This window comes from Canis lupus, chromosome 9 (genome assembly GCF_011100685.1).
Source record: "Canis lupus familiaris isolate Mischka breed German Shepherd chromosome 9, alternate assembly UU_Cfam_GSD_1.0, whole genome shotgun sequence".
In the NCBI taxonomy this organism is placed as follows: Eukaryota; Metazoa; Chordata; class Mammalia; order Carnivora; family Canidae; genus Canis; species Canis lupus.
Window position 1 is genome coordinate 15,620,541 of NC_049230.1, and position 23,578 is coordinate 15,644,118.

The 23,578-nt window shown below is 35.1% G+C and overlaps 1 protein-coding gene across 9 annotated transcripts in view; it reads right to left on the minus strand.

Moving 5' to 3' along the window:
• TANC2 (tetratricopeptide repeat, ankyrin repeat and coiled-coil containing 2) overlaps window positions 1-23,578 on the minus strand; it is a 369,540-nt gene that overhangs the window by 153,731 nt on the left and 192,231 nt on the right. For 5 of the 9 annotated variants that reach the window (XM_038546935.1, XM_038546931.1, XM_038546933.1 and 2 more), the window contains one exon: window positions 21,982-22,092. The exons of the other annotated variants lie outside the window; for them this stretch is intronic. In XM_038546935.1, the coding sequence (XP_038402863.1) occupies window positions 21,982-22,092 (111 nt within the window). The remainder of the gene's footprint in view (window positions 1-21,981; window positions 22,093-23,578) is intronic. 9 annotated transcript variants of the gene reach the window in all.

Consider the following 23,578-nt stretch of genomic DNA (forward strand, 5'->3'; position numbering starts at 1 on the left):
GAACTTTCACTGAATTTATGTCAAGAGTTGAAAAATAGGTTCTATTTTCTCTTCCCTACTTCCTTTCTAAGTCAACAAAAATAGATTTCTTGCCATAGAACAGATATAATAGAATCGATGTTATTTTTATTTACAAATATTTAAGTTTATATAGTCCGTGCTGCCCTCCTGCCCTCCCTAAGAATGAAAGCTTCTTATTCCTTGATAAAATAAAAAGGTAACTGCTACATTCAAACTGATGAATTACCCTTTCCCTTTCTAAAGATTAAACTAGCTAAGCTTTTCCAAATTCTTCTTAACGTAGATTCCTGACCTCTATATATTCTGGGGCTCCATTTTGTTTTTTTCTAAGAAGGTATTCTGATAATTATCAAATTTTTCTATGTACACATTAACACTAGGTACCATGAGGATTTATATAATATGAAGGATGTATAGTCATTGACTTTAAAAAGTTTATAATCTATATGGAAAATAAGACAGATTATATGATTCATTTAACATGGTGTTTATTGTATACAAATCACTGAACACTTTTACAAATATTAACTTATTCAGTCTCTATAACAACTTTATGAAATAGGTATTGCTATCCTCATTTTACAGATGAGAAAATTTAGGCACAGAGAAATTAAGTCACAAGCAATAAATGGTAGAGCCATGTTTACAACCCAGGCTCCCTGACTCCAGAATCAATGCTCCCAATTAGTATGTTATATGGCTCCCTCACTGGAAAGTAATATTATAAATAGGTCTAAATAAAAGACAACTTCTTATAAGCCATTGTTTATATATGATATTGTGATATAACAAATACATATTTGGTCCTTGTTCCCAGTTGTTGGAACTAAGCTCCTAAACTATTGGAATTGGCTGAGTGACAGTAGTCAGAGAAGCATCTTTTCTTTTTTTTTTTTTTTTTGAGAAGCATCTTTTCTTTTCCATATGCCCTTCTGTGGTGACTCGTAGTGGGTCATTAAACAGCTGCAGGATGGCGGCTCGTTGCCAGAGGAACCAACCATGTAGTTATAGGGTTAGAACTTTCAACGCCTACCCTCCCAACCTACAGGGAGGGGAAAGGGGCTTAAGACTGAATAAATCGATCATGGTCAATGATTAATCAATCATGTCTACATAATGGACATGTTTAATATTTTCATGGATTGAGATTTGGAGAGCTTCTAGGTTGATGAACATATCCACATACTGGGAGGATGGTGCATCTAAATTCCACAAGAACCCAAATCTCTGTGCTCAAGACTTTTCTGGACCTCCCCTTACATACCTCTTTATCTAAATGTTCATTTGTATCATTAAAGATATCCCTTATAAGGGTTGCCTGGGTGACTCAGTTGATTTAGCGTCTGACTCTTGACCTCAGCTCAAGTCTTAATCTCAAGGTCATGAGTTCAAGCCCCATGTTGGGCTCCATGCTAAGCATGGAGCTTACTTAAGAAAAGAAAAAAGAAAAGAAAAGAAAAGAAAAGAAAAGAAAAGAAAAGAAAAGAAAAGAAAAGAAAAGAAAAGAAAAGAAAAGAAAAGAAATCTCTTTGATAAACTGGTAATACTGAAGTGCCTTCCTGAGTCCTGTAAGCCATTTTGTGATTTTTGAGAATATCATACATAAAAAATTATATAGTATGCAATCTTTTGAGATTGGCTTTTAAAAAATTCAGCATAATGCTTTTAAGATCCATTCAAATTGTTGCCTGTTTCAAAATTTGTTCCTTTTTATTTCTGGGAAGTAGTAATATGTTGCATAGATGTACCACATTTTGTTTAACCATTCACCTGCTGAAGGACATTTGGGTTGTTTCCAGTTTCTGGGTATTTTGAATAAAACTACTACAAACATTGACGTACAATGTTTTATGTGAACATAAGCTCTAGTAGATACAGACCAGGAATTCTGCTAAACATACTACATTATACAAAAGAGCTCGCCCTAACGAATGATTAGTTAGCCTCAAGAGTCAACAGTACTGAAGCTGAGAAACCCTGAAATAGCTAAAATCACTTTACCCTTAAAATCTGTCAAACTGTATATATTCTTATTTGTTCTTCTTCTTCTTCGTTTTTTTTTTTTTTTTTTTGGAGAGAGAGAGAAATAGAAAGAGAAAGAGCAGGGGGAGGGGCAGAGGCAGAGGGAGAACTAGATTCCCCGATGAGCAGGGAGCCCAACATGGGGCTCAATCCAAGGACCTCAGATCACGACCTACTAAGGCTAAGGCTAAGGTTAAGGCTGAGGCTAAGGCAGGCGCTCAACTGATGGAGCCACCCAGGTACCCTCAATCTGTTATTTCTGAGGATTCCTAGAATTACTTTAATTTCTGGCTCATATTGAATTTTTAGTCTTTAGATTGTTTCCTTCCTGAGTGTGGGGTTTGTTTTCTGCACTACTCAATTCTGCTCCCCCTCCCCCACCTAGGGTACCTGCTCTTGTAATTCTCAAAATTCCTCTTAAATCCTCATATCAAATATTTGCTGTCAAAATGCCTCTTGGGGCACCTGGATAGCTCAGTTGGGTTAAGTCTAACTTCGGCTCAGGTCATGCTCTTGGGGTCCTGGGATCAAACCCTGGGGTGGGCTACACGCTCAGTGGGATGTCTACTTCTCCCTCTCCCTTTCCCTCTGTCCCTCCCCTGTGGTCATGCTCTCTCACTCTCAAATAGATAAATAAAATCTTTTAAAAAAATTCCTCTTCAATCTTTGTACCAAATGTTTTACCCATTTTTTGTCTCATCCATGATCATTCAGGCAACATGAAAAGGATGTCATTTTTATAACCAAACACACCATTAAGGTATATCCCTAAACAAAGATAGTACTTTCCTTGAGTGGAATTCTACTGTGACTTCTTTAATAATGATGAATTTGGAGTATGATAAACAAAACGAGATGATCACTCTAAGACTATTTTACACAAAATAAATCATACAACCTTCATATATTCTCTGGAGATTAAAACTATTTAAATTTACAGCTCTTATTTTATCTTGGCTATTTGAGAGGAGTGTATTTATGTATTAGGCTTTGCTCCCAGAACACTGAAAGAAGAGTACAGCACCATAAGAACTAAAATTTACATGGTAATGGAAAGGTCCAGGAATAGTAAAGAAAACTTATAGAAGAATGACTTCTCTTACTTAATATAATTAATTTAATTTAATATAATGCTAAAGCACTTAAGACAGTATGACTGACACAAGCATAAATAAAAAGACCAATGGAACAGAATAAAGAACTGAGAAGCATATCTATACACATATAATTCATCTGATTTTGGCCATGGGTGAGCCACTGCCATATTTGAGTCATAGGATGGTATTTTCAAAAATTGATGATGGATCAATGTATGAATAAAAATAAAACCTGCTCCTACCTCATACCATATACAAAAATCAATTCCATATGGATTACAGAACCAAATATGAAAGGTAAAACAATAAATTTCCTGGAAGATAAACTAATAGAATATCTGCATGACTTAGGACTAGGCAAAGATTTCTTAAACAGGACACAAAAGGCACTTAGCCACAAAAGAAGATTGGTTTTTAGTGGTTTATTAATAAGAAAAACTTCTGTTCACTAAAGACAGCATTAAGATGGTAAAAAGGTAAGCCATAAGGTGGGAAAAGATTATATACATATATATTTTTTTTTTTTTTTTTTTTTTTAAGATTTTATTTAGGGCAGTCTGGGTGGCTCAGCGGTTTGGCGCTGCCTTCGACCTGGGGCCTGAGCCCGGAGATCCGGGATCGGGTCCCGCGTTGGGCTCCCTGCATGGAGCCTGCTTCTCCCTCTGCCTGTGTCTCTGCCTCTCTGTCTCTCTGTGTCTCTTTATTCATGAGGCAGAGGGAGAAGCAGGCTCCAAGCAGGAAGCCCAATGTGGGACTCGATCCCCAGACTCCAGGATCACCCTGGGCTAAAGGCAGAGGCTCAACTGCTGAGCTATCCAGGTGTCCCAGGAAAAGATATCTTTAATTCATATACTCAACAAAGGATTTCTTTATAGAATATATAGAGAACCCATACAAACAACAAGAAAAATAAAGACAATTTCATCAAAAGATGAACAAAAAAAAAATCTATATAAGAATTTACAAGAGGATGTCCAAATGTCCAATAAGCATATGAAAAGCTGGTTCAACATTACTGGAAGATGAAGACCAAAATCACAGTGAGATACTACTACATATGTATAGCACAGAATAGCACACAAAATAAACAAACCCTGAATAATACAGGGTAAAAAAAATACTTAGATACTGCTATACTGGTAGAAATGTAAATTGGTAGCACTGAATTTGGGAAAAATTTTAAGCCGAACATACTGAAACTCTAGCATATCCACTGCTAGGTATATAACAAAAGGAAAATATACAAAGGTGTAGCAAATACTCCTAGTAGAATTGTTCATAATAGGCAAAATTGAAAATGTCCATCAATAGTAGATATACAATAAAATATGACGGCAATAAAAGACAATCTCATAAATATGCTATTGAATAAAAGAAGAGAGATTCAAAAGAATACATACTAAGTGATTTCATTTGTACTAAGTGTGAAAATTGAGAAAGGAAATAACAGAATGGTACTCATAATAGTAGTTATACTTATATAGAGTGGATAATGATGCAGGGGAAGCATGAGGAAAACTTCTAAAGTGCTGGTAATGTTCTATATCTTGATTTGGGTAATAGGTGTGTTATGGGTGTGTTCTATATGGGGTGCTATATGGGTGTGTCCGTGTCACAGAATTTCATCAAGACTATGCAATTATGACTTGTGCACCTTTCTGTACTTATAGTTTAATTTTTAAAAATTACATAAAATGTATTAAGGACACTGGGTTTGAGAATGAAACAATATTCACAATAATCTGGTTTTTCCCTCCAAGAAAGAAGTCTAAAATTATGAAAAAAGAAACAATGCTGTATTTTAAAATTTAGTATAAAATTAAAAATTACTTGGCCACTCCTCTTATACCACTCATCAACTTAAAGCAGATCAATGACATACAGGTAGGTAGAGAGAAGCCAATGAAAACAAGAAATATTTTATAAATAAAGGAAGTGCTGGAGGCCACAGAGAAAGAAAACAATTAAACTTGTCTTAGAAGGGTGGAGGAAGGAAAAGGAGAGAAGATACCTCTTGGAGGAGGCTATACTCAAAATTCTTATAATAGATGAGGCTGGTTTTTTTTTTTTTTTTTTTTTTTGTAACAGAAGAGTTAAGGAAAAAGAGCAGAGGGAGCAATTTTCAAATTCAAATTCTATATAACTTACCAGTTCAAATACAGAGCTCTAAGTTCAAAACAGATTAAATGCAGTATATTTAATGTTATTCTAAAAGGGTGTTTTAAATTTATTTCTAGAATAATAATACTGATAGTAGTACTAGTAGTAATAACAACAATAACTAACACTTATTGGGATGTTAGTGTCTAGTACTTTTTTCTAAGTGCTTTACATGTATTAAATCACTTAATCTTCACATGTTCCCTACCCTACAGTTAGTAAAAGAGAGGCCCATGGAGATTAAGTTCTTGCTTGCCCATGGTTACAGTTAGGTCAGTGACAGAGTTAATAGTGAAATCCAGGCTGTCTGGCTCCCGAGTTTGTATTCTCAATCACCTCATTATTTTGTCAGGAAATACATGATTGCTGAATACAAACTGTTTATATGGTTATTTTATTTACTTTTATCTTTAATAGTGTCCTGATGATAGACAATATAGGAAAACATTCATTAACTCAATAAATATTTACTAAGTATTTTCTGTGTGTCCGGCACTGTGTCAGGTGTTACACGTACATTTATGAACAAGGGGCACAGCCCCTATTCTTAAGGAGGTTATAATCTCATAGAGGAAAACAGAAAATTAATCAATCAATTAAATCATAGTAAATTAAACTATGTGAGAAATACAATGAAGGCAAGAAATAGGATGCTGTAAAAAAAAGCAAGTGCTGAACATTTTGGTGTATTTTCCTTGATGACACCAATTTTCCTTTCAGAGATGGTTTACACTTTAAATTTGCAAAAAAAGTGTCTTTTATTTAAAGTAGGCAAACCACAGAGGGGTTAGACAATGACTAAAGCTGTGTCAAAAAATGAGTGTCTAATAGCCAATGAATCTAAACCCCTAATCTACATCCCTAACATGGCAGGCTACACAGTCTCAGTGTATAGACTCTCTTAATTCCCTGCATTCTCTTAGCATTTTCACATCAAGCTGTTTACATTTTCCTTTATGATCTGCTAATTATAAACTGCTTGCTCTCATCTATTTCAAAACTCAGAAATTTGTACCACATTTAATCAAATAAAGAAACCCATTCTTTCTTTCCAACAGCGTTCTAAAACCTATGATTAGCTTGGCCCAAGTGCCAAAGCAAACCTGGTTATATTTTCAATTCTTAGTTCTTAAATGATTACCTAAACTTTTTCCTTTTCTAATGAATATTGGAAAATGCGTGGCTGTTAAAATCAGGGCTGTTATTTGTCACAGTAAGTGCTGAAGTCGGCATGGAGGCTCTGCCACATTCTCCCAAAACGGAGCTCCAGTTTTATTATATAGCTCCAGTTCTTCAAGCTTGTGAACCCCTCTGTAGTAAATTAGAAAGTGAAAAGATAGATTCTTAGTAGACAGAAATCAATGTCATTTACATATATTTATAATGTACTCAATTGCTTCATTTTACCTGATGTTTTGGGTTCATCTCATTCATTCAACACACACCAAATAAACATCTACTATGTACTTACTAGTCACTACACTAAGCACTGTGGATTTAGTTGTAAGCATAAGGAAGAAAATATATTAAATCGTTCAGATGGATTTTTTTTTAAGATTTTATTTATTTATTCATGGCGGGGGGTGGGGGCAGAGACACAGGCAGAGGGAGAAGCAGGCTCATGCAAGGAACCTGACTTGGGATTTGATTCCGGGTCTCCAGGATCACGCCCCAGGCTGAAGGCAGGCGCTAAACTGCTGAGCCACCCAGGGATCCCCCCCAGATGGGTGTTTTTGATAATTTTAGTGCTTATTTTTTCTCGGTTGGATACCTGAGAAGAAATGATGGAGGATTAATCATTTAAAAGCTTTCATTTGGGCAGCCCTGGTGGCCTGGTAGTTTAGTGCCACCTCTGGCCTGGGGTGTGATCCTGGGGACCTGGGATCGAGTCCCACATCAGGCTTCCTGCATGAAGCCTGCTTCTCCCTCTGCCTGTGTCTCTGCCCCTATCTCTCTCTGTGTCTCTCATGAATAAATAAACAAAATATTAATAAGTAAATAATTAAAAGCTTTCACTGGAAAAATGCCATGATGATTCACCTACAGCTTAACCCTTTTCTCTAGGGCAAACAGCATATCTTCTCTGTCATAATAAAAAATGTCACTTGGTTAGGGAAAGATAAGGCATCTGATGTATGAGAGAACTCATTGCATAGAATTTTAACTAAGAAAAATAATATCATTGTTCTGTTAAGTTACCAGAAAAAAAAAATCTGTATTTTGTGCCCTTGACTATAATGGAAGTTTTACTTGTACACAAATGAATTCTAACCAATGTTCTTTAAGACTTATAAATAGAAAAATTACTTGTATAAAAAAAATAATACCTTTAGATTTTAAGGATAACCTTCATTTCTATAGTAGCCAAAGATGATATACATGGATTAACAGAAGATTAACTCTTTAATAAATACACTAGTCATTTTGTGGTAAAACACAAAAATGTCTTGTGTGGCTTTTGAAATTCAATGTTTTAATCAAACATTAACCATCAGGTAAGAACATTCCTTCTAAATTGATTTGCAACAGAGCCAAGAAATAGAAAGCCAGACTGTAGTAAGCTTATGTCTCATGATCCTCTTTAAACATGAAAAGAAAATCTCTCATCATTTTGCATGATGACTCCTATTTCCTATTCAATTTTTTTTTTCTGGCAACAACAGAAACATCAGTTTCATCTACTCACATTTATAATTGAACTTTTATGGCTACTATAGAAGTTAAGATAAAAGCAGAAAACATAGTAATGCTGAACTTATCTCAATGATCTATGAAATATATTTGAGATTTGTGGCTCAATAAAGTAGACATTTTCCTTTCCAAACTAACGATAAGAGGTCAAATGAGGCCTGCTGGAGATCAGGAACAGAAAGGCAAGTTTTTCAACAATTTAGTATCAAGGGTCATATAACCACAATAGGCAAAACTTACAAAATTTTGATGCAAATTACAAATCTTTAGTTCCCAAGTCCAAAGAGGAGACAACTTGCTCAAAGAGATGGACCATGAATCAACTCTAAAAGTCTGTTTGAAAAGGGAACTTCTTTATATTTCAAGTAATCACCTGGCTAATACTACTATTTCAATTTATTATATTGCTCCCAGAACTTAAGGAGACTGGTTTATTCAAAGAGGTTAAGTTCTAAGACTGTTTTAGTATACAGTCTGCTTCCATTTAGCTTCATGGAGAGCACAGAATGAAAAATGAAGATTTTTTTATTTATACACTTTAGAATATGTATGCAATCTAAAAATATAAATGCTCAAATTCCATCCTCCCACCCCAAAGGAAATGGTGTTGTCAAAGACCTTTCAGTAACTGGAAACCCTCTAGCTTATGATAACTAATAAAAACTGAACAAAATATACCTTAAAAATGTTTTTAAAAACATTAAAGACCAAACAAGGTGGTGACAAATCAAAAGATAAGAACAGAAAGAAGATGAAAATCCAGAATGGAGATCTCGTCCAGCACCAACGGTCACTTTAACCAGGGGAAGCAGTAATTTCGCAGCTGAGCTGTGCTTCTGTCTGTCTCATGAGGTCAGGGAACCAAAACTGCAGTCTAGGATCTGCCAAGAGTGGGAAATCTAGTAAAGCAACCTACACTTTGGGCTGAAATCTTAACTGTACCCTGGGGGTAAAGATAAACCGGAAGTAAACTAGGCCTTGAAATTTTGCCTTATGTCATCTGAAACCACAAACTCTGAACTTGGATCAAACTGGTCCCACGTGGCAGAAGCCAATACAAATCTTCTCTAGAGGAAAAAAAAAAAATCATCATCCTATCTTCACGTTATTTCTACACATATTTTCAAATATTAAATCCAGTTACATAAAAATAATTAGGAGTATGAGAACACAAAAGAATCTGAAGAAATAATGGACAAAAGTAATAGTGGTGCAGGTGATGGGGTACAGTACTATAGTTGATCTCTTCTTTTTTTTTTAAGATTTATTTATTTATTTATTTATTATTTATTTATGACAGAGAGAGAGAGAGAGAGAGGCAGGCAGAGGGAGAAGCAGATTCCGTGCAGGAAGCCTGACGTGGGACTTGATCCCGGGTCTCCAGGATCACACCCTGGGCTGAAGGCAGCCATAAACCATTGGGCCATTGGGGCTGCCCAAGATAATTCTTAATATATCTCATAAAGTTGTGGTAGAAAAGAGCTAGCGTCTGTGGGATGATGATTGGTAGAGATGGAGGAAGGAGAGAGTAATGGAAGAGCTGCAAGAGTGATGATCACAGCACTGGAGATGGCAAATATTTCCCTAACACCACTAGAAGCTACTGTTTTTTGTTTTTTGTTTTTAAGATCAGTTGATTGATTGATGATAGACAGAGAGAGAGGCAGAGACACAGGAGGAGGGAGAAGCAGGCTCCATGCCAGGAGCCCGACATGGGACTCAATCCTGGGACTCGAGGATCGTGCCCTGGGCCAAAGGCAGGTGCTATGCTAAACCACTGAGCCAACCAGGGATCCCCTAGAAGCTACTGGTTGAGGAAAGTCTCCTCAGTTCTTTTCTTTACAAAGTAACTTCACATTTCAACTGTTTAATCATGCATGTTTTCTCCTGGTATAGCTAACTATAGCAGCTAATAACAAATGATATTCTAAATGGTAGTATATGGAAGCTAATAAAGGACCTAAATCAGGAACTCTTGATCCGAGATCCTCTGCTATCTGCTCTATTGAAAGTCTGTGAATCCCCTGAAATCGTACGTTGAATTTTTTAAATTTTTTTAAAAGATTTTATTTATTTATTCATGAGAGACTGGGGGGCGGGGGCGAAATTGAGACACAGGCAGAGGGAGAAGCAGGCTCCATGCAGGGAGCCTGATATGGGACTCGATCCTGGGTCTCCAGGATCAGGCCCTGGGCCGAAGGTGGCACTAAACCACTGAGCCACCCGGGCTGCCTGAAATCATATGTTTTAAAGGGAGAGAGTAAAAGAAAATTTCATTCTTTTATCCTCCAGTGCTTCTCTGCACCTCCTAAAAAAAAATAACAACTCCCAGTAACCCATAGCAGAGACTGCAAACTCAAATACCCTCAGGATACAAGCAGTTTTAATATGCCTGTCATGACTGGGTTAATGGTAGCAGGAAGTGATAAAATATATATTGAACTGCCACCAAGAGAGTATTCTAATACTAATTTTTTAAAAAGTGCTTGCCAAACAGGTTTTTGATTAACTAGAAAAACTGGTCTACTGCTTTAGGGTTAAACATAAGTTTGGAGGTTAAGATGGTGGTCTAAGATGCTTTCCATAGTTCTAAGAACTACCTTTCAATATGGCTCAGAAGACAGTAAAATAGAAAAATGGGAGATTGATGGGAACACTAGATTCATGTTAGTCTATCAATGACACAGATCACTGTCAATCCTCAACTGAGAGCAAAAATTGCCTAAGTTGGGGCAGGTACATAAAAATCTAAGGAATTTTAATTATAGGACCCCACTTCTTGAAAATGGAAGGGTCTAAATCTCTCCTACTTATCCCTCCTTCTCTTCCAAATTACTGCCTTCTTTAAATTAACTCACCTAGGGCCCAAGTTAAAGAATCAAGAATCAACTTTTAGGGAATCTCTCCAATTACAGAGAGGAGTATTTAGATGCCTTGCTTTAGGGTATGGAATGGGAGTTAGAAATAATGCAAATCCATTAGAATAGTCTTTCTTATTAACTTTGGTTTATTCAACTAGTTTACAGATAAAACTATTTACATAAAGCAACAAACCTGTTTTATTAATTTTCTTGAAACCCAGACAATATGAAAAATTTTTTATGTAGGTGTAATTTTCTGGAGGCATTGTCCATAAATTTCATCAGGAATCATTTTGCAATATATACGTATATGAAATCATGCTTATTGGAGACCTTAAGCTTACACAATGTTATATATCAATTATATCTCAAAAAAGCTGGAAAAATTTTTTTTTACAAATAGGTTCCCTAAAAAACAGTAAGTAAACTTAAATCCCATCTTTAATTCTGCAGTCTTATTACTGATAACTTAGACATAAGTGGGCAAAAAAGTCACCCACACATATACACACTTAGTTGCTCTGCCTTTTGCTTTTCAGAAATTAAATTTCTAAAAGATTAGGGATTATATATATATATTTTTTTTTGTTTGTTTGTTTGTTTGTTGTTTTTAATTAGTAGAACCCAACCTGGGGCCTGAACTCACAACCCTAAGATCAAGACCTGAGCTGAGATCAGGAGTCAGACACCCAACTGACTGAGCCACCCAGGTATCCCAGGACTCTGCATATTTTTTAACTCACTAGTTTGGCACTTAGCTAAGAAAATGGGCTTTTAAAAAGCTAATAATCTCCTATCACAATGCCCTACTACTGATTCTCTCCCACTGAAGTAGGAATCATTACAGAGACAGGATATATAGAGATAGAAAGCACTCACTGCTGGCAACACTTACAGTGTTTCATTGCTTAATAATTGCTTCCAATGTACAAGAAGTAGTATGTGCACACTGATGTAAGATGATGACTATTTGGCTGGGATAAAAAGCACTATTTGACAAGCTCAAAAGCCTTAAATACTTCACTGAAATCTCCAAGACTGATGTTTCTCACTGAGTGTTCCTTTGGGTTTTAAACTGAGGTTTCTAATGTCTGCTTGGAATAGACATATATTTGAGATACAAGTTATGGTAAGGAAGCATTACTGCTGTAATGCAGTATTCTCCCTATTATTCCCTTATTGGCCTGGACTTCCTCATCCATAGCACAACTTATTCTAATGTAGAAAGCTAGGTATGTATATACTGGTCACAGTAAGAAAAAGGATTATCCTCAAAACTCATGTTTGTCTAAATAACAAATTTACTCTCTGTTGGCTTTCAAATCTGGGATTTATTCTAGAAATTGCACACTAAAATAACACGATGTAATGATGCAGGCTTAAAGAGAAAAGTATCATTCTAGAAAGAATTCTTTCACTTATACTGTACTGTCAATAGTACAGACTGGGAAAGACCTACAGATAGTTATATGAAAAGTAGCAGGTGAGGGGCACCTGGCTGGCTCATTCAGTGAGCAATTCTTGATATTGTGAGTTCAAGCTCCACATTAGGGGTAGAATTTACTTTTTTTTTTTTTTAAGTGGAAGGAGAGCTTTGAAAATAAAATTGGTAGGACAACAGGAATTCTGGTGAACCAGTAGCTAAAACCCTTAAAGAACAAGTGGTATGACCTCAGAGTCTAGAGAAACTTCAACAAAGGAAGTGATTGGTACAGTTTGACAATGTGAAATGGAAAGGTGAAGTGTTAGGGAAGAAAGTAGGGGAATGGTCTAGAATGGACTCTCCTGGGTCAGCTCTTATTTAAAAACTTGTTGGTGTACATAAGAATTTAATTCTTCCTTCAGTTGTTTATTTATTTTTTAAGATTTATTTTTTTTGAGAGAGAGAGAACATGAGCATGGGAGGGGGACAAAGGGAGAGGGATAAAGAGTCCTAAGCAGACTCCACGCTGAGCACAGAGCCCAACATGGGGCTCGATCTCATGACCCTGAGGATTACCACCTGAGCCAAAACTAAGAGTTGGATGCTTAACCAACTGTGCCACCTAGGTGTCCGTCAGATGTTTAAATGTGGTATTTTCTTTTACTCTCCCTGAGTAAGTTGAAGGATGAGGAGTGGAGAATCCAGCTGAAGGTATGTATTTGCAGTAGCTGCCCCTTTTCAAGGATTGGCTTATCTAATGCCAAAAGATATGCTTGTAGCATAAGCTGTTCCTCAAATAATTCTACTATTTTCCAAATAATCTGAATGTTTTGGTGTGTACATGGTACCTGACAAAGCAGCTCTTATTAGATTTTCAGTATGTTTCATACACTCCTGATTGCCTATCGTTAGCATCTACTATTACTTATCTCTAGTATTTACCTCTACCATTTATTCTGGTATTTTTCCTTGTTTGCAAGATGTTCCCATTTTTAGTACTTGTTATTGTTTTATAGTTGACTACTTATTCATCTCATATTTGTTGAGTATTATACAGCAGTCACTAGTCTGAGCAGTAGGGATACAGTAATGAAAAAACTGGACAAGTCCTACATTCACAGATCTTATAGTTTAGCATAGTTCATATAGCAATAGACTAACCTCTCCATTCCCTGGGTCACAATTTAGGAAATCCTGTTCTAAGTAAGGTATCTGTTCTAATATAGTAAATACAATCTAAGATCATAACCAGATACATTAATCTTCCATAATGTATATGGTTTATGCATTTTTTTAAAGCACAGATAGGTTTAAATACTGGCCACATCTTGGTAAGGAATAATGTTATACTTTGAAAAAAATTTCTGAATAGTGAGAATAGGAGAGAAAGGTATACTACAAAAGGGTGGTAAGTTGTCTTTGTTCCCTATTCTTCTTTTCTATGTTGATCAAGAAAAACAAAAAAGCAAACGTTAGCTGCAGCATCAGAATCTTAATATGACACCATAAGACAGATTTTTCCAAGGCCAAATCGCATGAAAGTGGCATAAATTATATTAGCTATTTTCGTTGAATATATTTTTCTATAAAAGTCAAAACACATTACAGTAAACTTTAAGGTATAATAGCACTGATTATAAATTGCTTAATAGTACAGATTACTCTAATAATTTGTAATCTGTAAATAATCTATACTGGTAAAGTAAGGGGAAAGACATGTATAGTTATAAGAAAGAAACAGGAAATTTCTGAATATAAAAAGGGTGGATACTAGGGATACATGGAATTTTTCTGTTGGAATGCAAGGATGAGAAAGATTTATGCTTCCAGGCCATGGAATGGTGCATATCAAATATGTAGGAAAAAACAAGAAAAAGTTGTTGCTTCATTTAAATAACTTTCCTCAAAATTCCAATTTACTCCCTTGAGTGTGGATTGGACACAGTGACTTGCTTCTAACAAAGAGAATATGGCAAAAACTGATAGTGTGTCACCTTTTTAAAATGTTTTATTTATTTAAGTAATCTCTATACCCCACATGGGACTTGTACTAACGACCTAAAGATCAAGAGTCACACCCTCTTCAGACTGAACCATCCAGTGCCCTGTCACTTTTGAGATTATACTATAAGACTGTCACTTTCATTTTGCTTGCACTCAATCTGCCTCTTGCTTGCTTGCTCTCGTGAAGCAAGCTGCCATGTTGTAAGGTGCCCTATGGAAAAATCCACATGGAAAGGAACTGAAGGCAGCCTTTGGTAAAAAGCCAGTAAGGAACTAAGACCGTCACAACAGCCCATAGGGAACCAAATCCTTCCAACAATCATATAAGTATGATTGTTGATCATATATGATCATATATGTATGATCCTTGAAAGAGGATCCTTCCCAGTTAAGCCTTGAGATTATTATAGCCCATGCTATCAACTTGGCTGCAGCTTGTGAGCAACATTGATCCACAGAAAGGAGCTAAGCTGCATCTAGATTCCTGACCCACAGAAACTATGAGATAGTAAGTGATATTGTTTTAAGCTACTAAATTTTATAGTAATTTGTTATACAGGAACAGATCACTAATACAGAATCTATTCTCAAGGGTACTCAGTGAAAATAAACAGAATTTAACCAACACTTCCTGCAAGTCTTATAAGCATAAGTTTAATAATGTATAACTTCTAGATAAGCAAAACATAAACAAAAAGACAAGGAAGATTTTAAGTGACTTAGAAATAAAGGATGGCACTGGTGATATCATAAAGAATTCATAAATCTTGAGTTTGCTGGGTGTCAAAACACAAGTCAGGAATACCTTTCCATCCCTTCCTTCCTCCCATAGAACTTTTCATGGACATTGGGCTACAGGAATATACAGCTTAGGAAAAGAGAAACATAAAACAACATTTATTTTCAGAAATAAATTTATAATAATACAATAATATATACATGTGAGAGATAAGTTATTAGTCATAATAACTGATGTTCCAAATGCTGAGCTAAGTAAACTATGCATATTATCTTTTTTAATCATCACACTCTATGGAGTAGGTGATGTTACTATCTTCATTTTACAAATGAGGAAACAGAGGATTAGAAAGATTAAGTAATAAAAGTTATGCAGCTAATATGTGACACAGCTAGAGTTGAATCCAAGCTGTCTCATCCTGGGCCCAAGCTATTTACCACTGTGAAAAACTGCCTCTATTTAAAAACAAACAAACAAACAAAAAAACGAAAACCAAATCCCACACACCTTAGCATCTATGAATATACATAGATTGCTTGTAAAAACAACCAATAACTACAGGTTACAGGTGTACTTTTATCCTCTGCAAAGTACTCTAAAAAGGATGATAGCCTTATCCACAGCATTCTTAGATAAAAGGCATTAAAGGTTCTACAACATTATGATAATTGTAGCTAAGATTTATATAGCACTATGGACCACAAATATGGTTGTTTTGATTATTTTACATATTTTAATACATCTTTACAGTATTCTTATGGTGTAGGTAATATTATAATATCCATTTTACAGATAAGGAAATTAATTTCTTTTGGTAATTATTTGCTCAAGTTCACACAAGTAGTGACAAAACTAATATTTGAACACAGGTACTCTGGCTCCAAGGTCTGCAGTCTACACTAGTGCATTTTACTCTAAACCAGTGCATTTTACTTCCTCAAAAACTACATTAAAATGTTTTTCAGTTAATGGGAAAATTGTTCTTTTGCGTATCTAAATTTGTGGATCTAAGTACCACATTCATAGGCCAAGTCTTTTGAATTTATGAAGCAAAACACCTTGAGAAAAGTTAATCTAAAAGTTTATGGGATGACACTATTCATCTTTTAAACAATGATAAAATGTAAATCAGGAAAACAACTAAAAATGATCAAAATGAAACATTTTATTTGATAAAGAATTTGTACACTGAAATAACTTCCTAACATGTTAAGAACTTACTAGTGGATAAGGAAGTCTGGGCAAGAAAAGCTATCCATATTCATATTCTAGTTCTTTAGCATGCTTATTTTTGTAACCAGTAATCAGGCAGTGTCTCTCATACTTAAAATACACTGAAATATGTTCAGTTTATCTCTCTGCTTCTGAGCTCTACTTTCTATACCAACTTTCACACTGTATGATTAGAGCAGCACTGTCAATTATCCCCTTCATTCCATTTACAAGTCTGTCCACTGTCCATATATACATATGTGTGTGTGTGCGTGTACACATATATTCTTTGATGTTGCTCTAGTAGCTACACCACATAGCTACTAGAGCTATACCACATAGCTTCAAGACCACAACAGTATTTCTTTTCTCCTTTACTTGGGGTGGGTAAAATATGTGTCACAGACTGCTTTGGGAACCTGTTACAGAAAGAAGCACACAGGTACCTTATAGAATCATATTTGTGTATAATAACCATCATAATTGTGTATAATAAGGATTACCCCTAAAGTTCATCAATTTAAGTCAGGTTAAAAACCCTGCTTTATACTTATTGTGTTTACAACACAGACATAGGGAATATGAACATAACATAATAGAAGATGTGAAGGACAAGAAAAGGCTCCTGGTATCTACATGTCAATCAAAATCATACAGAGGGTTTTAAACTATAATTTTAAGTATAAAATTTGAGCAAAACAAATGAAACATGCCTAACTAACAAAGATAACATTTGATAATGTTTTCAGGGAAAAATAAATGGGAAGAAAAAGATGAGAAAACAAATCATCCTTTTCTTTTAAACAGAATGACCACAACTATATAGAAGTTGGGGAAAGAGGTTCAAGGAATTAGTCACTTTTTATAAAACATTTATCTACAGTGGCTTGTACTTGTGCAACAGAATGTACAATGCTGATAGGAAATCCAGAGGAAAAATCATTACGAATTCAAGAAATATATAAATGAGTATGTCCCAAATAACTATTATAAAACTCTCCCCCATTCTTGAGTTTCAAATACATCCTAATCTTGTTGTCACCTTAAATAACACTGTCCTTTGAAGGACAGTGCCATTTTTAAAGAGATTTAAAAGATCTATTATAAAAAGATTAATCTCAAATTTCTCTGAAAACATTCAGTGTGGATAAAAGCCTATCTATTTTCAGAACACTGGTCTGGACTTTGGCCCTTAACCTCGCACATGTAGTCAAAAGTCCTATAAAACTGTTGAGTTGGCCTGCCATCTGGGTTAAGATTCATTTCTACAGTTGAAATGATGTATTACTATAATATCCAATACAAAAAGTTAAGAAACAAAGGCATAAATAGAGTATCACCATCCTTTAGTGGCATATGATTGCTAAAAATTTTGGATACAAATTCAATGCAGAAACTTTAGAAAATGAACAAAGTGTAATGATGATGATGAATTAACAACAGGAAAGGTATTCTTATTATTTTGCCTAAAGTAATAAGCATTTGGCATATGTGTTATTCTACTTGATCTTAACAACCCTAAGAAATAAACCTATCATTAAAGACCTGTTTTTATCAGTTTGCAAGGAATTTAAGGTTATGAAAGTTAACACATAGATATAGCTAGTGGATGTCAGAAATTAAATTCAGATCTAACTCCAGAATTTGAGCTCTCATTTACTGATATATGCGGCCCAAGAAAGAAAATTAAAACCACCTGTAATCCCACCAACCAGCTACAACCACTGCTAACATGACCATTCTCTCACCAATCCCATTCTCTCCTGACTTCCCAACCAATCCCAATTATCTCTCTCTTTAGGAAACCAATGTTTTCCCTATGAATAAATAAATAAATAAATAAATATATATAAATACATATTTAGTATGTTAAATTATAGAAATAACATCATAGTATATGTCATGTTGCTGTGACAGAAAACTGAGGCACAGAGATATTATATCACATGTTTAGGATCATATGACTAGTAGGGGGGAAATCAGAACTGAAACGTAATTAAGATACATTTAACTAAAAATGATCCTAGGGCACTTGTGTGGCTCAGTCGGTTAAACACCCGAATCTTGATTTTGACTCAGCTCATGATCTCAGTGTTGTGAGATTGAGCCAAGAGTTGGGCTCATGGCTGGGCGTGGAGCCTGCTTAAGATTCTCCCTCTCTCTTTCCATCCACCCTTCCCCTATCCCCTTCCTGTCTAAAATAAATAAATAATAATTAAAAATAATTAAAAATGACCCTAAACCTTTACATCTCTCCTCCTGCCCCATTATTTAGAAAACACTTTAAAACCCTGCAGTATACTTCAGGATTATCACTATAATAATAACAAAATAAGCTAACATTTATTTATAAGTATTTACTATGAATCAAGCTGCTTGTAAGAGCTTTACATTTATTAGTCGGATTTAAGATTATTATTACCATTTTTATAGATGAGAAAACTGAAAGGTTAAATGACTTGCCTAAAACCACACAGCTAATAAATAATGCCATAAGCAGGAAAGTTAAGAGTATAGGATGAATCTATTCTCTTACCTTGGGAACTGCTTTTATTGAAATCACGGGTTATCAGTTGGTTACCCTAAAAATGGATTATAGTCCAGTCTCATACTTAAAAACTGAATTTTCTGCTTTTTAACTTAAAGATAGTTTAAGGGGGTGTTTATAGAATTTAAACAGTACCAGAATTATAGGCAATCTATCTCTGGACTACATTGTGTCCACTCCAAGAGTTCAATAATAAATTGTTTGTGATCCTATACATATCACTTAAATTTTCTAAGTCTTAATTTCTCCACCATAAGACAATTATCAAACACAATTCACTTAACAATTGCTCTGGTAGGTCAGTTATGTAACATGATCAATCATGTCCCATGATTTTAAGTACAGAACCAAAACATACTGTTTACTTGTGTTTTTCTCACATTTTCTGCATACAACAAATTTGATTCGAGGAATAGTAAAATGTAAGTTAGGTATTTTGAATCTAAGGCTAGGGGTGCCTAGATGGCTCAGTGGGTTAAGCATCTGCCTTCTGCTCACTGGGTTCCCTGCTCAGTGAAGAGGCTACTTCTCCTTTACCTTCTGCCCTTCCCCTCTGCTCTTGTTCTCTATCTCAAATAAATTCATAAAATCTTAAAAGAAAAAAAAAGAATCCAAAGCTATGAAGACTGAATCCCTTAATTTATTAGACAAATTCTGATCCACAGCTATACCTCAGTGTACCTTTCACTAGACTTTGCAGACCAAATATCAATGATCTGCTCTGGTTTGATCCACAATTTCCTTTTATATGTAGGATAATCTTGAAAACTAGACAGGTAACAGATACCAGGTACAAACGGACAAACCAAAAAAAAGACATGGCCATTTCTTAGAACAAAAGTTTTACTCTTCCAACCTAAAATATAGATATCAAAAGGTTAAAGTTTAGATAATACAGAAACAACACTCTCAGAAATCAATAGCAGAATGAACCCTACAGAATTCAGCATTGTTCATTGGACTGCCCGTAAGCAGCCTGCAGCAGTCCTGTAACCCAGCTGTCCCTCAAAGTGTGGAACATCAACCAGCAACTTCAGAATCACCTGAAAAGCAAATTCTCAACCCAACCCAGGTTTACTGAACCAGAAATTCTGAGGGTGGGCCCAGCAATCTGCATTTAAATAGGTCTTCCTAGTAATTCTGAAGCATGTGAAAATCTGAAAGTCACTGTTTGAACCTATGGTTTATGACTGTTGTCTCTGTGAAATATACTATTTTCCTAAATTAGTATCTGATAATGAATACAGCAGTGGACAAGAAGAGAAAACAGCTTTAACTGAATTACTATATATAAGTATACAATAAAATATAATCACTATTCTGTTAGCATATCCTACGTAAGAGAAATTCAAAAGAAATGGATTATTTGTTTGCTTTGTGAGTACACTGAATTTATCTGTCGTTAAGTTTTGGTACTATGTAGAAGATAACAGCTTCAACCTTCAGGTCACTAATCTTATTTCAATAGAAACTTATTTTCGGAGAGTTTAATAACTTTATTATAAAAGAGTAAAACACTAAGAAGTTTCCGTGCATTAAAACTGTTCAGATAAGAAAAGGAGAGACTGAGGAGTATGGCAATTAACATTCTGGCAACATGTTTTAGTTTCTTCCTGGCTTTCTGAAAATTTCAACTGAGGTTTAGTTTGGTTCAATTCCAATTCAGCAAAGATTCATATTGGTGGAAAATACATGGATAATTTTTAAAAGGACAGGGATTCAGCACTGGCATTCCAACAAACAGCAGCTACCTTGCTTCTTTGACAATAACAGCTAGATTACATTAAAGATGTCAGATGGACAATCAGGAAGTGAAAGATTAGTCTCCCTGACAATCACTCTGACTTGCAAATCTGAAAAAGAAAAGGCCTCTGACAGAGCTTCTCTTCCAAAACTCCACACAGGAATAGGGAATTAGTGCATTTATTTGTTTTACTTTATTGTATTAAAATTTGCATGAAGAAATGCAAAGCACATTATTCCCTTTACCAAGAAGTGTGACAGTACCTCAAAACATGAAAAGGATTCTTCTAACCATGTGCTATCATGACATTTAAAGAGCTATTTTCTTCCTTTCAGAAACAGAAAAGCTGGCTCCTAATACATAACTGTGATTGATTTTTAAAAAGTCATCTCCAACAGTGGATGAAAACTAGGATTCTGCATCCTGAAAGTAAAATCCCCAAGATATTTCAATATTTAAAACTGATCCATACAATGCCTCTGATTAGGTTTGGTTCAGATTTTCACCTATTATCTTTTTTTTTTAAACATGTCTTATTTGCCTTCAGAACTATATTACCCTGACATTTCAGATTGGAGTTATTGATACTTTCCCTAGAACTAAAAATCATTTTATTCTGCTGATCCCTAATGTGGTAAATATGTAGTGGTTTCACTCTGTGGTTTACCATCAATTTTAATGAGCAGGAATAAACAAAAGACCTAAAACCAAGTCTTCTAAGGCCCTCTACTAAAGCTCTGATCTGTATACTCAACTAGATCTTTGAACATTTCTGACACAGCTCTATAGACTCACTGTAGAGTGAGTGTAAAGGATGTTGCCAGGCAACTCATCTCAGTTTGCAAGAATCTAAGCATTGATAATGACTCTGTCTCAGCTTGGCTCCCACAAGAGAAGGGTTTTAGTGAACTCCCACATGTGCTCATAGGCCATTCATGAGAAGAGGTATTTCTAAAAGTGAATATCCAGGAGTCCAAATTGGTAACCTATAAGGTTTCTTTTCTAATTTAAGTTTAATGTTTCCAACATCACAACTATTTTCTGTAACTGTCCAGAAATCCAATAGGCATTCAAAAAAGTAGGTCGTGTATAAGGGACGAGTGTTGAATGAACATTTTTATTCATATTTTTAATATTTTTGTTTGTACACGGCCAAAGCAATATTTCTTCAAGGATCTCAAATCACAAAAATCATTCTGGAAACTATTTATCTACCAAAATTATTTTAGTTCTTTTGAGAATTATCCTTGAAATGGTTTTCAATACTTACTCTTGATTGTATCAGTAGTAAAAAGGATGTTTAATAAAAACTATCTTCTAATAAGGAATATATGCAATCAGTTGCAAAAGGAGTTACAGTATGTTTTTATGAATAGTATACATGCAAAACACTGCTCTGCCGGATGGGCCTGATCCAAACCTCCCTCTGTCAAAGCAGACACTTTGCATGCATGCTTACCAGGGCAGTATGCATCCACATCCAGTTTCTGAGCTGAAGCGAGGGTTGGTGAGCCAAGCTCGGATTCTGGAATTCGTGGGCTCTCAACAAACTTTGCCTTCCTCAGAGGGGCTAAGAACAAAAGAAGAGACAGAGAGAGGGAGAGGGAAAAAGGAGAGAGAGAAAGAGAGAGAGAGAGAAAGAAGAAAACAAAAAGGAAGGAAGAAAGAAAAAGGGAAGAAACAGGGAAAGAAAAGGGAAAGAGAGAAACACAGAGGGGTCATGAGTAAGGGGAACAGCAGGCAACAGATGGAAGCACTTAAATGAACGACACACTCTGTCAGACTCAGATCAGGTTACCCTATTTTTTTGTGCCAGAAAAAAAATTAACTGCATTCTTCATAGAGAAGATGGGTCTTGTTAAAAAGTCACTGCAAACTGGAACAGCTAAAATCTAATATTCAAAACTATGAGCCTAACTTGCAATTGTTTATTACCTTTAGCTACTTTCTCTCTTTAGAAAGCAAAGAGCTATTTTTTCTTTGCCATTAAATAAAGGTGCTGAGGAAAGTATAGAGCTAGGTTTTAAAATTCTGTTTATAACAATTGTAATCAAAGCTTTTTTTTAAATCCAGAAATAACTGTTTTGACACTCAATTGTGATAAATACCATAACTAGGATTAATCTACCTAGCTTAAAAGTAAATCAATCACCTGACTGTTCAGCTTATAAAGTAAAAAGTCAAACTGCTTTTGGACTAGATGTTATCTAGGCCATGTCAGTGTGACATTGGATGCTAAAGGTAGAGAGAGGTGATTTAATTACATATACAATCAGGAGGTCTATGGATTAGTAATATTCCATGTCATGAAATCCATTCATTCTTGTAAGGAATGAAATAAAAAGTATAATTCACAATTTAAAGTTCTATTTATAGGACGCCTGGGTGGCTCAGTGGTTTCAGTGTCTGCCTTTGGCTCAGGGCATGATCCTGGAGTCCTGGGATCGAGTCCCACATCAGGCTTCCTGCCTGGAGCCTGCTTCTCCCTCTGCCTATATCTCTGCCTCTCTCTCTCTCTATGTCTCTCATTAATAAATAAAATCTTTTTTAAAAAAAGTTCTATTTATTAAAGGCTTGTATAAATTCTATTTACTGATTTTTTAGGAGGAAGAGTTATGGAACACTACTGATAAACATTTAAGTAATCAGTTTAATACATTAAAATTTGAAATTATGAAGATTACTTTGGTACTCTCAAACTGAGTTCCATTAAATAAACTACAACAGGGTGAAAGTGCTTAGCATAACACTGTTTCAAAAGTATCATTTGAATCTGAAATTGAGTTGTATGCATTATATATTTCCATCATAACTACAGGTGTCCAAAACATGTGAGGGCTTAAGATTATATTACTTTTTTCAAAAGTTTCTGCATGTTCTTCAAAATCCTCATCCATTAATGATCCACAAGGGATTCTAAGTTATTCCTAAAAGACCCTGTAAAAAGTAATATAAAATTTTGCCATTATAATGGCCAGAATTATTCTCTATTTTCTCTGGAGGATAAAAATAATCAAGTGTTAAAAAATATAGAAGTACTTTTGAAATGTGCCGAT